This window comes from Neodiprion pinetum, chromosome 5, assembly GCF_021155775.2.
Source record: "Neodiprion pinetum isolate iyNeoPine1 chromosome 5, iyNeoPine1.2, whole genome shotgun sequence".
NCBI lineage: Eukaryota > Metazoa > Arthropoda > Insecta > Hymenoptera > Diprionidae > Neodiprion > Neodiprion pinetum.
The window spans coordinates 31414575-31428123 of NC_060236.1; the positions used below are offsets into that span (position 1 = coordinate 31414575).

Genomic DNA, 13549 nt, shown 5'->3' on the forward strand with positions numbered 1-13549 from the left:
GACGCCCCGGTTTTCAGTCGAATATGCATTGTAGTTTACGTGATCGCAAAGCTGAGTTTACGTCAATTATTTATTTTCGTTTCAGTCAAATTTGAATCAGAGATTTAGCCTTTTTTAAAATTCTGGCTCACAGCCACCAGCAGAGCGCTGCGGGCACCTAACATGACGAAATACTTGACGCGTGACTGGATAAAGGAAATTCCGGTACACTTTTTCTCTCTCGTCCTGTGCCGTGATTGGATGGGGAAACGCGATTCAGCCAATCACAGCGCAGAGCGAGAGAAACAGAGTGTACTGGGACCCTCTTCATCCAATCACGCATCCGAGCATTGGGGGAGCGTATAAGCTCGATGACCGGATGACTAAATCATATCGTGCAGCCTGCAGTTGCTACTATCAATAGTTACCGACAAAGCACAGAACGAGTTTGTGGAGACGTTGGAAACGGTGTGCCTACAGGTGGAACCATTATCGGTGCACGGTTGTCTGTGATACTTCCGTAACACATAGGTATGTCCATAATAGAAATAAAAGTGGGAATAAGTAAAAAACAGGATTAATTAAAACGGTATATCGTATATAGCCATCATCTCTGGGACGTAAACAATGTACGGTGTATTCTTGTCTCGAGATAACAGATCAACGATAATGTTGGTACTCTCCATTTTTATCAACGAATCGACTGCAGTGCCTCGGGTCGTATGTTACTTGCGTGCTCTCTGCGTACACAATGCAAAACCGTTAGGACCACCGTCAAATATCCTCGTGACCGACTCTGTACTAGGTTCAAATACTCAAGTATTAACCGTTGCTAACTCTTATCCGAAGACCGAGGTTTTACCGAGACGACGCGTAGGCAGGTGCATGGCGATGCGTGTCGCATCAACCGATCAACCAACACCGTATACGGTAGGACAAACCGAATGCGCCTGGAGGAGCAGCAGCCGCTGCATCAGCGCGTCGGTTCAACAATGTCGAGACGGTGTCGAGACCTCGAGGCTGTTTAGTCAAGGCACACCGCTCAACTTGGTCGTTGTCGGTTTTATACCCGCGTTCCCCCGACTTCGTGCACGTAATATAATTATAGTTGTGCAGGTTTTGTCGCGGGCCGAACGCCGCGCGTGTCCGTTGATGCGAAAAAATCCGTAACAGCAGCAGCAGTAGCAGCGTCGGTGTTAAAAAGTAAGACAAGCAGACGGGGATAAATACCCGACAGAATAGCTGACGAGTATTATTTCCGATATAAGATCGACGGGTGGCGGAAGCCTGAGAGCCGGTTCAAAGGCTCTACTTTTACCCTAGTTCCGTGTATGAGATTTATTTCCCTCATGGCTTATCAGACTTCGCCGCTGTTACTCTGTGCCTCTCTCTCCGTTCTCTCCGTGTCTTCTATCCGGTAATATTTAATTTCTAACCCTAAATCTGGGGTCTTTTCTTCTATTTCCGACGGACGGCGGTACGATTCATCCCTCTTCTCATTTAGATATAAATAGAAACACCGAAAGAGAATTATCATTGTAAAATAAATACGGGAATAGATTAATTTTCATATTGGTCGCTCATCTGTTATTTATCTGTTTTCTTTTCTTCAATTATCTACAAATGGTTATAATATTCAAAACGCGTCAAACAATGAAGCGCGTAACCGCATTTGGCGGTAAACATACATACATGCATACATGCATACACACATATATACGCAATAAGTAATCAAGAAGTACAATTTAACGACCGGGGAAAAATTCTTATCGTAATTCAATTTCAACTTTTGCCTTTGTTTAACAATCTCTTCTATTTCCTTACTCACAATTTTCCTTCATTCTTCCAGAGCATGGCTTGCTCTTCTCTGTTCTCCCCTCTTGGTATTTATTTACAAATTTATTAGTTGTACAAGGTTTTTCACATCTTGACAGGCATACAAATAATCAAAGTATAAGTCGCTTCATTAAACCTGTTAATAATACTTGTTCTTTCAATTTTTGCAGGATTGACGTAATGTCTCAAAACTTCGTTACGGTCTGCGTCGTCTGCGTTTTGTGCGCTGCACACGCTCCGTGTTCTGCCCACACCGATGGACAAATTTCCCGCCTCTCTTCCTTGCCAGGACCACTGGATCTCATAGATTCAGCCAACGATGATCGTTTGCAGCCGTTGAAACACCAAATTAGTTCAAGAGAAATAGGTAGAATAAAAAATATGAAGGATGCGTTTGACCCGCTTGAATCGGAACCCGTTGGTCATGAACTTAGGCTCAGGAAACGGAGACACACAGATGATGATGATGATGAGTCTAATTTCACAAAGAGAATTTTCAGGGATTATGGAAATGGAGATAGCATGACAATTGAAGGGTTCGAAAGGCTACTACAAAAACTCAGACTTCAGGAAGATGACAATTGTACATCGGTCCAAAGCGATAAATTTAGTAGAATTGGTGAGTTTTTTTTTTAACTACAACATTCACTACCAAAGTTTTTGTCATTTGTACACAAACGTTGATTTGTCAAACAATTAAATAACCAAAAATTGAACTCAGGTTCAAAATCAATTCGAAACATTGCTATAATTATTTTCTTCATTTGAGACGGTTCAAATTTTAAGAGAATAATTACAACACGACTGAATATCAGGGTTGGCACAATTTTCCCTGACCCGATTAAACCACTCAATATCGTTGCAAAAAAATTTGAGATATGCCTTTTAAAGGAAGTAAAATACAATTATACCAGAGAAATTTTTATATCAGCTCTCATTAACCATATTTTTACTAACTATACGTAGTACTTACACCTATACTAATAAGTACGATTTTGTCCTCATAGCATGAAGGGATTTAAAACAAAATTGTTTTGAATTGAATTTTGGAACGGTAGACAGGTCATATTTTGTATAATTATATTGTATAACATCAGACTCTCCATTGGTTTGATATTAAAGATACCTCAATTATGCTCAGTTGACCCTTGAAGTAACGCATGCCATCCAATCAGTTGAGTGAACTTGTCCAATTGTTTTACAAATCAATAATATCTGCTTGTATTGTTGCAGCCTCTGATTTTATTGGAGGCAATTATTCTTTGTAAGGATTATTTGATCTCTAAAGCCGACGTTGTTAGTAAAAAAATTGAACACTTATCCTTGCTCTTGTAGTTCTTTTCTGACCATTAAAAACTTGACCGCTCTTGAAACCTAGATTTGAACAGACTAAAAACTCAAGACGCTTGTGAACCAGAGCTTGATATATTGGTCAATGATTTTATTAGCGAGCAATCAATTGCAAGGTTGTCTTGCCTGGTTCTTCTCGCCAAAGACATCACAGAACTTGACTGCGGTTATTTCCGATAGCCATATCTCCCTAGTATTTTATCGTATCATTTGCATGTTGAGCTTATCTACTCGCGAACATTATACGATACGTACAAGTCCGTCATATCGGACGTTAACGAGCCATATGAAACCGGCGGCTGATAAAGTTTAAAAGTTAATTCTCACCAATTTTTTGGTCCGGCAATTTTTCACAGCATTCCAACCCTTGAGCTTAGTCTTGCTTCTTATCACTTTCAATATTTCAATTTTGCATGTCTTACTATGCTCTATATATGTATGTTTGCTTCATTGTATGTTTTTTCTCATGCTGACTATCTTTCAGTATTGCAATTTCCATGGTACTCCATTTATGTAAGTTTTCTTCGTTGTATGTTTTTACTCATTCTGTCGGTATTTCAATAACGCATGTTTTATAATGCTTGATTTGTGTATGTTTTCTTCATTGTACGTTTTTGCTTATTCCGTCGATACTTCAGTATTCAATGTTTTTTTTTATGATGCTTGATTCGTATGTGTTTTTTTTTTGTTGCATGTTTTTCCATATTCTGTCACATAACAGTGTTATAAATGCAAAATATATCGTTACTTTATGTATCGATCAGGTGTTTCCGCTCCATTTGTTGTTCCAATTTTCTTCAAGGGCAACTCACTTATTCTTTATCCTAAAATATTCTACTTGCAACGTTTTTTTTTTTTTTTTTTTTCCATTTTAATTATACGTATCTAGGTCGAAGATGTAACTCTTCTTGTGTTAATAAGACGCTGCTTCTGGTCGACCTAGATTGCGATTTTTATTCTACAGCCATTACCGAAACCCTTACCCTGGACAATTCGCTGAAATTATTTTCTTACGTTGCAGATGATGATAACCTCACGAATAATACTTCTCAACCTAACAATGGACTTAATAAAAGTGCCAAAAACCAAAGGGTAAATGTTGAACCTTTCATCCATTCATTCCGAGGTGGTCAATAACTACATAAAGAAATCATGCCTGCGATAGAGCGTGTAAAAATTTGTAATCAAACTCAATATTTATTTTACATTGTCTACTTTCAGTGCCTCAGAAGCAAAGAATTGCTGGATAAATTTGCCGGCAACAATTCTCACTGGTCGGAAAGTGACAATAACACCACATTGCCTGGTTGGCTTTTGGAAAGGATTTGCCCTGCCCTAGTTTATCAATTAGCAAGCTCTGATCCGAGCGGGTGTATCCAATTCCCTGAGAATTTATCTACCGTAGCAGGCATGACCGTAGGAAACGAATCCGAGGCAAATTCAATGTCTCAACACATGTGGCAAGGTGGGTTGAATAACAATGAACGATAGTTAATACGAAATTTGTCAACGCTTTTGAGGAAAATGACTCACGCATTTACACAAGAACTTTTATATCGTTATTTACATTATATTTATTCATTTACTTTTTTTCTCGCAGTTTGGATTTGGTCTTCACTAAGTATTCTAATTATAAGCCTATGCGGCTTGCTCGGAGTAGTCGTGATTCCGGTCATGAATAAAACTTACTACCACCAGTTTATACAGTTCCTGGTTGCGCTCGCTGTCGGAACACTCTGCGGCGATGCTTTGATACATCTTCTGCCGCATGTGAGTCTCAGACTTTTTTTCCTTGATGCGTTGTATAAAGCTGTATTTTTCTTTTGATGTTCCTAATTTTGTATTTTCCACAGGCTATGATGTCCTCGGGACACGAGCATGACCACCATAGTGGTTCCGGGCATGGAGAGCCATTGTCGAATACAAAACATGACCATGATACCAATATGTGGAAAGGTTTTGTGGCAATGATGGGATTGGTGCTTTTCTTTTTTACTGAAAAAGCTCTAACTATGATCGCCGAATGGAGGAAATCTCACCAGCGTCGTACCAAGGTAATTTAAAAAAAATATTTTTCACCAAGCTTTCAACGCATTGATGGTAATGGCAAAGATGTTTTTTACTCTTTCAGTTACCTGCACGTGTTAAAGTGATGCGCGAGCCTGCCGACACAACTGGCAACAGTTCGAGCAGCGACAAACATTGTAAACACAAGTATTCATCCTACCCATACTGCTACGGCGAAATCACAACAGAAACTCAAGGTGAAGCCATGTGCTGTTCGTTAGAAATGATTTTTAGGATTATTAGCTCTTTTCAAAATCACTGTTACTCATGCCTCGAACATTTCTTTTTTTCCTCAGACAATCATCATAATCGTCAGCACAACAATCACCAAATAACGGCAGCAGTTGTAGAGGAAGAAAAACCTCTTACGTCTAATAGCAATGCTATCTTGAAATCAGCCGATGATGATGTTGATAAAAGGCAGGACGAAGATTGGAAGATGGACGAGGCTATAATCAATCACGCGAATAAGAATAGCGAAAACAACGATCCGTCTGTGAACGAGGTTGAGAGCTACACGGTCATTATTCGTGAACATGAAACGAAACATCACGGTCACACGCATTCGCACGGTAATTTCGTCTCTCTCACTTCTGCTTATTTACCATTCCTTGCCTCTGTAACAATGATATTTTCGCAAATTATCCTACCAAACTAAAGTCCTTCCGCTCTATCAAGGTCACGTACACTCGGCGCCTGAATCAATGTCCAGCGTTGCATGGATGGTCATCATGGGTGATGGCCTGCACAATTTTACCGATGGTATGGCCATCGGTGCAGCTTTTGCAGCTAACATTCCCGGCGGATTTTCAACGGCTATTGCAGTATTGTGTCACGAATTGCCTCATGAACTGGGTCAGTTTTTATTAATATAATTATACAGACAGCAATATCAACGATCTTTTTACTGTACTAAAGTTTATTTATTCATTTTTTTTTTTTTAAACTAATCGTCTACAATTAACGAATCTTCACGTTCCACAGGCGATTTTGCCGTTCTACTGAAGGCTGGGATGAGCGCTAAACAGGCAGTCTTCTATAATCTATTATCTTCCGTGCTGTGTCTGTTTGGAATGGTGTTTGGGATACTATTAGGTGCCGATCCATCAGCGACAAGCTGGATCTTTGCAGCTGCTGCTGGAATGTTCATCTACATTGCTCTAGTGGATATGGTAAGCTTTTTTCACACGGCGTTATTCGTCACGAAATAAAGTGAAATAAAAAATTTTCGAAGTGAAATGAATCACCGACATTCTTTTATCCTCAATGCTCAGATACCGGAATTGACATCGAGTCACTCGGCGGAAGGAGGCTCGCAGTGGCAGTGCGTTCTACAAGCGATGGGACTAGCAACGGGACTTGGCATAATGTTGATCATTGCTTTATACGAGCATGATTTGAAGCAGATATTTCAAGATTAGTGTAAACAATGGAAAATCATTTATTTACACGAAATGAAAAGGAGGTGAGTAGTCGATTCCTTCATTCTGGTTTTAATCAATTTTCGGCCAAAAGTGTCGAGTTTTAGTCTCATTCTTTTTGTTGTTTACGTTTTTTAGTAATCCGCGTCCGTTACTTCACGGTATATCAGAATATGTAACAATGGCGTAAGAAACAAGGATAAAATGAGGCTAAGGTCGAGAGTAAAGTGGAACAACAATAAAAACTACTCAGTACAATTATCATTAATGCGACGCAATGTGCTTGGATAAATAAATTTTTCCACCTAAACAATGCAGTGAAGATAAACAAAAGGTCATACAAGGAGACTACTGAAACCAATAGAAAATTTCACTGTCAAATTTATCACGTCTTATTCTTGGTGCTATTTATTCACAAGAGCTGAGACAAAAGACGAAGAAGAATAAGATGCGGAAGAAAAGCTAGAAATTGAAAGGAGGTTTAAAAAAAATATTTCCCAATCAATCACGCAGCTACTCCGATTTCTTTATGCTAATGAATTTCTATTCTTTCACAATGTTATTCCCAGTGATGAATTTGTGCATACATATATTACATACATAAGTTCACAGCACGTTCATTGAACAATAAGATATTTGATAGCGAGCTACTTTTATATCGATATTTGTTAAATTTCAAAGCTGAGGTAACTTTCAATCATTCTGTTTCTTTTTTTCTTTACTTCACTCGGTGACTTGAACAATTTTTTTTTTTTTTACTGTCATCTAACGGGGTTCTTTAAACCTGTACATGAACTATTGATACGCGTTACGAAGGTTTCATGTCGTTAATTGCAGTAAATTTTTAGAACTCCACATTGATTGAAGGATTAACCAAGACAGAAACAAAGGAACTGCAGCTCGAACATCTAACAAATCTCTCTATATATAATGAAAAAAGTCAACCGCGTCATGTACATTAATTATGTTTTAAGGCAAGTTGTATTAAACAGTGAAATGCGTTTAGATTTCTTAAATAATTTGTTGAATGAAAAATATGGTCGGCATTTAACTATCTTATTACAGTACCGCATAAGTATGTATAATAATAATAATAATAATGATAACATTAATAAATGATTATTGCAGTCTTATCGTGGCTTAGTGGAAAAGCAAAGGGCTTGATTAATGGCTGGACAATATACGTGTTATTGATTTGAATATAATCTTACTCGAGGAATTTTGAACACTTTTTATTTTGCCACATTTTAAAAGTACTTTGATCTTAAACTTTCGCTCATTTATTCAGTATTAATTACATATACTCTACAATCTTTCACGTATCTCGCTAAGATTTTAAGCCTTTTGTAATTTTTAATTAACCATAACGCAATAAATTTGTAACCATAACTATTCTTCTGGTCAGGACTAAAACTTGCAAATTGCATTCTTGTATTACATACAGTTAAGGGAATTCAATTACTTGAATGACAAGAAGCTTCCATCACAGGTTTTGAAACCCTTACTCGAAAATAAATTTATGAATATTTAATAACAATAAGACTGAAAAATATTTCTTTGCTTTATTAATGAAATTTATTACTATTCTTCCAATCATTAAAACTATTGGTGAAAATTTTGGAAACCTCTTCCTTTCTAATCCGATCGTTTGCGGAATCAATATCTAGAAATGAAAAACATGAATTTTGTAAAACTTATTATAAGCTATTTGCAATTTATTTTATCAAGTCCTCCTTTTATTTATAATATCTTCGAAGTACGTTATCTCAACTTCTTTAATTATAAATTCTTTGATCGTGATCGAAAACGGTGTAAGCGTCTAAGTACTTATAAATATCATTTTGAAATAACAACTTGGACATAATTGTATCTGTACATACATACCTTTCTAAAACCTTTGCAGTAGTTTTGCGCTGATGATCTTGACTCTGATTTGATTAAAATTTCACATCAGGAATTCAGTATAAACCAATTGTGTTTTCGATCGATTTATATTTTAGTTTATAATGTAACAATGAAAATAGAAAAAAGAAACTGCCATAAACTTTACTCTTCTTTTCGAGCTACACTATTTTTCATTCAAATTCATTCCAACTTGGAATTTTACCTGATATCCCGTACGAATCGATGAACAGATCGAATAATTCTCTTTATCCGTTCGAGTAAATAAACAGGTAAATGAAGTAACTCAGGTATGCAATGATTGTATTAATAATTATTTATTTACAAGTTGAACAAACAATCGATTGGTCATGCTTAAAATGAAGTTGCTATATTTTAGAAGTTTTTGCCTTATCACTTAACTATAAAGACTAATGTTTCTAGATTCCTGGGATTTCCTATAGACTTTAAAAACCAGCAACTAACTGTTGCAGATCGAAAACAAGAAAGTAATTAATTATAGATTATCTGGAAACAGTGCTCGGCAGATTTTTAATGGTATTTTATAAAACAAATTAGTCCGTTTGAACTTTTGTACAGTAAATAAGTAAAAGTTTTTTTTTTTTCTTTTCAATATCAATAGTCATCAAATTAGAATAAGCTCGTCTTTGTCGCTTAGCTGTGCGGTTAAACTGAATGCGGTATCTGTGCTGGCCTCACTGTTTAAGCTATCGTTGAACGCTACTTTTTTACCCGCCGCATCGTTCATCTCTCTCATTAATCCTGCCATATCGTCATCTGGGTCTATTTCTTGAGTTTCTCCAACTACGTCTATCTCCATCGACTGGTTATCCAATACTGAAGCTTCCTTTATAACGGGTTTCGCTTCTTCGAACTGAGTGGAAATAGAAAACGTGTTTTTAATTACAACTGTACATATTATTACATCATTGTTTTGTTATCGATTATACAAATGTGTGCATTAATTATTTTTGATTCATGCGATGAAAAGATCACACATCTTACCACCATAGATTCAAGTTTTAAAGGCGGCGGTAAATTCATGTGAAAGACGCACGACGAATCGAAAACGACTGGGACAGGCTCGTGGCATTCTATATCAGCTCTAACAGCTCCACAGGCTTTGAACAATACTTGATGCTGATCCTGCATGTTAAGAAGAATTACTAAATTAACGATCAATTGTCGAATTAACATTAATTCACCTTTAGTATATGTTTACGGCAATGTCTTGCTGCCGGTAGCGTTCTTTCCCCACACTTCACTCCGCCTTCGGTGAAAATGCATTTCGTAACGTTGGGAGGCTTCTGCGCTGGACCCTCGGTTGCCTGGTAGATGAAAATTATGTTAAATACATTTGCTATATGCTAAACTTTATGTTGTAAAAGTTTCAATTTTTTCACTTTGAGTTGTGAGTAAATGTTGAAAAACATATTTCCTTTCAATCAATGATGATGACGAAATTTTAATATATGAATTGTTTTTTATACCTGAGCTCGCCTCTCCAATGATTTTTTGTAAAGGATAGCTTCGACGCCACTCCGCCTGTGGTAAGAGTTCAGGGCTTTTAATTTATCATAAATCTTTTTTTCCTTAGCGGTTTCTTTCGGCTGATCGTGAATGCTACCTGTATTTTAAAATTAATCGAACAATAAATATTAGTTAAAAATTACATTGCTGCTGGTCGATCTAAGCTCGCCAGACTTACAGGTTGTTTCTTTTTCCTTTTTCACTGTGTGCAGGTACTTTCGACGTTTTTCTTTGAATATATGATGCAGCCTTCTGAATTGGTCAATGTAGAGCGATTGGAGCCTGATGAGCTTTTCCCTTGCTATGTATATCACCTCTTCGGCGGTGAAGATTCCGGCGTGCCTTAAAAAATTAATACTAATGATTCAATAGATAAAAAGTGTCTCTGTCACGCTGGAAGCAGCTACTACAGAAAAGAAGATTTAGGGTACCTCATTGGGCAAATACTCGAAATGGAAATAAAATTATCGTGGAAGAAAAGTTGATCACTGTTCGTTTGTGGAGTTTGTAAAAATATCTAAAGGGGACTAGATATTGCTACAAATCATTAAATTCTTTTTCCTCCTATTCCAGAGTTGAAGCGTTTCCATCTCACACTGTCACCTGAAAGAAGTCTGAAAGAAAAAATAATTTTCCGCCAACGACCATGATGTCAAAGGTTCAGCCTGTTGGTCTGGCAGGTCAAAGTTACTATACACGGTAAGTGAAGCATGCAACAAATTCATGCTGGAATTTCTAAAAGTAGGTGTTTTCTTAAAAACAATGAGAGAACTCTGCAAGAGGATAATTGAAAATAAAAAAAATGCTAAAATTCTCTTCCCAGCAAAGATTTGTAGATGCAGAGTATTTTCTTGACTTTCAGTTTTCCCAGCTCTGTGATATCACGAGCAATCCACCATTGGGTAAATGTTAAGCTTATGATTGTCTCTCAGGGTTAAATCAACATCCAGTTAGAACAATAAAAATGAAGGTAAGTAACTATTTTGGTATTTAGTCCCCTTATTTAGTAATGCACAAGCAAAAGCAAGCTAGCGTTACAATACGTAATATAAAATTCAAACCTTACTTATAATTAATCTTCTAAAAATATGTGGTCACATTATTTAATAGGTACATATTTTTAAACAACTCTCAAAGCGTATGACGGTATTTCACATAGATTACAGGCAATTTGTTGGAAAGTTCCCTCAATAGTCAAATGCAAAATTTTACGATCAGACGAATCATCATTTTTAGATAAAAATATAGAATTTTGAACATTCATTCCCCTTTAATGCCGTAAGCACCTGAAATTTGAACCCTTTATATTCGCGGAATGTCTAATATTTTCCGAATAGTTTAAGGCTCTCAAAAATGATTCTAAAAAATTCTGTGATCATTTCATGAATCCATAACTTTAAAGTAGATTGAAAACTTCGTATCCCTGCAAATAATTTGAATAGAAATGAGAAGCTCAAATTTATAATTTGCATGTGAGATACTTGCATCAGAGCCAATAATTCCAATTTCAATTGCTGCGATATTTGAGTTGCAGGACAGTATACGTGTAAACAATGAATTATCCAAGCCGAGTTCTTGTGCAGAGTGTCAAAGATCCGACATACTTAAGTGGGTCCTCCTGCGAACTTTGGAGGCTTTCGTCTTCGCTATCGTCGAGGAATGCACCACGTAAAGTTTCGCTGACAACTACAGGTTCGACATCGCTATCCGAAGAGCTTGCGTAGTCAAGGACATCACAACCACTGGCATTTATTCTATAGGCATCAATTTCAGCTGAAAAATAGAACACACCTAATGAACAACCACGAAAAAGCTGAAGCAGCGATAATGTTAAAAAAAAATTAAAGGTGTTATATCTCTAGAAAAGATGGGCCCTCACCAAAAGGATCCAGAACCTTCACCTTTCCTTCTTCTTCCTCCGTATCCTCTGCACTAGAATCTGTTGGCTTAACATAGTGGCTTAGATTAAGAAGCAGAGTTTCCGGGGTCTGCGGTGGCGAATGCCGCGATGTGGACTTGATGCGAGCTAACTGTGCCCTTCTCGCATGATCTGAACAGTACCTGAAAAGCGAAGGACCGTACAGAACTTCTCTTGTGAAGCCATTCATCGTCGTTTCAAGGTATGAAGTTGATTTCAATTTAAATAAATTCAAACTGAATAAACATTCATTGCTCCACTTACGCAAGATCTCTTCGATCACCTTTCAATGCCGGGTTCTGGCACTTACGGCCATTACTGTTGTAGACAAAACTGCATTGCTTGTAAGGTGCAGAACTATCCTCTAAAATATGTCTGGAGCAATAGGCGTAGCCCGCAAGGCTCTGTTGTTTGCATTCGTATGATCCGTAAGAACAACTTTGACTTTCAGATGAACTCTTTCCAGGTCCAATTCGGGTTGCAGTTGCGTTTGGCACACGAAACATTGCTTCTGGAAATAACGGTGAATATAAAAAATTAACCTTAAAAACCAGGTGACTACAAAAAAAATATTGAGGCTTCAGTACTAAGTTCAATTCAATTGAATTGGATCAGAGAAATTTTTGTTCCATGTTGTGATTCCGTGGAATTAGGCAAAACACATACTTTTTGGCATTGTGAGAAGTGGTGAAAGAGTGCAATTGCGCTAAACTTGCTAATAATCGAGCTCCATCAGTATGAATTCTCCGATTTTTGACGTTTCTCTACATTTGAGGAAGCATTCCTTTGACCAATATTCAACTCTATTGCCACCCGTTTTTCACAATTCGTTCGTTTTGATATTTTTTACAATGAATTGCGCGTTTGATTTTTACTTGAAGATTACCAAAAACCAAATGACGCAAGGCGCTATTCATCCGTATTCAAACTTGCCGCCATTAATATCGATCGCATAATAATGGCGGCGATGTATCGATATTATGACACTAAATGCATGTGCATGTATACTGTATTAAAATAATTTTACGTTATTGATGAATTTGAGAATGCGGGGAGAATTTTGAGGTGATGAACAGATTTATAAAATGGTATAAGTCAATTCGACGACTTCGGATGGAATTTTCGGGTCAAGTAACGCGGTCGAGCGGCGTCGACAACGGATCCGATTAACGGGTTTTGCCGTCGCCATTTTGTTACTGTCGAGATCACTGCGACAGAAGGTTCGCTGCGTACGTATGTACGGTACATACAACGTGTCGAATGTAGTATGTAATTTCCGAAAAAAGCATTAAAACAATGATATCGTTATTCGGAGACGATTGAACGGACTCGGCTCGGTTGGTACTCGATTTTACGAGGAGCAAGGCTCGGCGTGAAGCTGAAATACTCACAACGAACGGTCCCACCGCTGCGACACTGTTGACGGAGTTACAGCGAAAGAAAAACTTTTCCTCGAAGGTCAGCAACGGCCCATCGAACAGTCTTGCTACAGTTTATACACACGGATGATAACGATGCGACAATAATAACATGCCAGACACACCGG

General features: G+C 37.5%; 2 protein-coding genes across 21 annotated transcripts; one reads left to right on the top strand and one right to left on the bottom strand.

Moving 5' to 3' along the window:
• The first annotated feature begins 134 nt into the window (after positions 1 to 134).
• On the top strand, positions 135 to 11852 carry LOC124220006 (zinc transporter foi). Of its 12 annotated transcripts, none has more exons than XR_006883503.2 (14): positions 1207 to 1396; positions 1986 to 2434; positions 4187 to 4257; positions 4387 to 4630; positions 4766 to 4935; positions 5019 to 5219; positions 5297 to 5429; positions 5529 to 5804; positions 5911 to 6087; positions 6217 to 6404; positions 6507 to 6697; positions 10659 to 10784; positions 10948 to 11055; positions 11614 to 11852. XR_006883503.2 is itself a non-coding variant. In XM_046628334.2 (12 exons), exons 2-11 carry the CDS (start codon positions 1996 to 1998, stop codon positions 6651 to 6653), a joined length of 2046 nt encoding a protein of 681 aa, XP_046484290.1. In that variant the 5' UTR covers positions 135 to 510; positions 1986 to 1995; the 3' UTR covers positions 6654 to 6697; positions 6792 to 7786. The 12 variants fall into 12 exon arrangements, 10 of the variants coding, with proteins under 10 accessions (XP_046484290.1, XP_046484289.1, XP_046484288.2 ...); XR_006883502.2 differs by having other exon boundaries at positions 11620 to 11852; XM_046628334.2 differs by lacking the exons at positions 1207 to 1396; positions 10659 to 10784; positions 10948 to 11055; positions 11614 to 11852 and adding exons at positions 135 to 510; positions 6792 to 7786.
• dgt1 (dim gamma-tubulin 1) lies at positions 8852 to 13536 on the bottom strand. 9 transcript variants are annotated; one of them, XM_046628343.2, is made up of 9 exons: positions 13395 to 13536; positions 12268 to 12514; positions 11965 to 12146; positions 11690 to 11858; positions 10264 to 10442; positions 10046 to 10182; positions 9761 to 9886; positions 9561 to 9701; positions 8852 to 9429 (listed from the first exon to the last, which is right to left on the bottom strand). In XM_046628343.2, the coding sequence occupies exons 2-9, from the start codon at positions 12507 to 12509 to the stop codon at positions 9181 to 9183; spliced, it is 1425 nt and encodes a 474-aa protein (XP_046484299.1). In that variant the 5' UTR covers positions 12510 to 12514; positions 13395 to 13536; the 3' UTR covers positions 8852 to 9180. The 9 variants fall into 9 exon arrangements, with proteins under 9 accessions (XP_046484299.1, XP_046484301.1, XP_046484298.1 ...); XM_046628345.1 differs by having other exon boundaries at positions 12268 to 12511; positions 13395 to 13532; XM_046628342.2 differs by lacking the exon at positions 13395 to 13536 and adding an exon at positions 12670 to 12986 and having other exon boundaries at positions 12268 to 12511.
• Between the last annotated feature and the right edge of the window lie 13 nt (positions 13537 to 13549).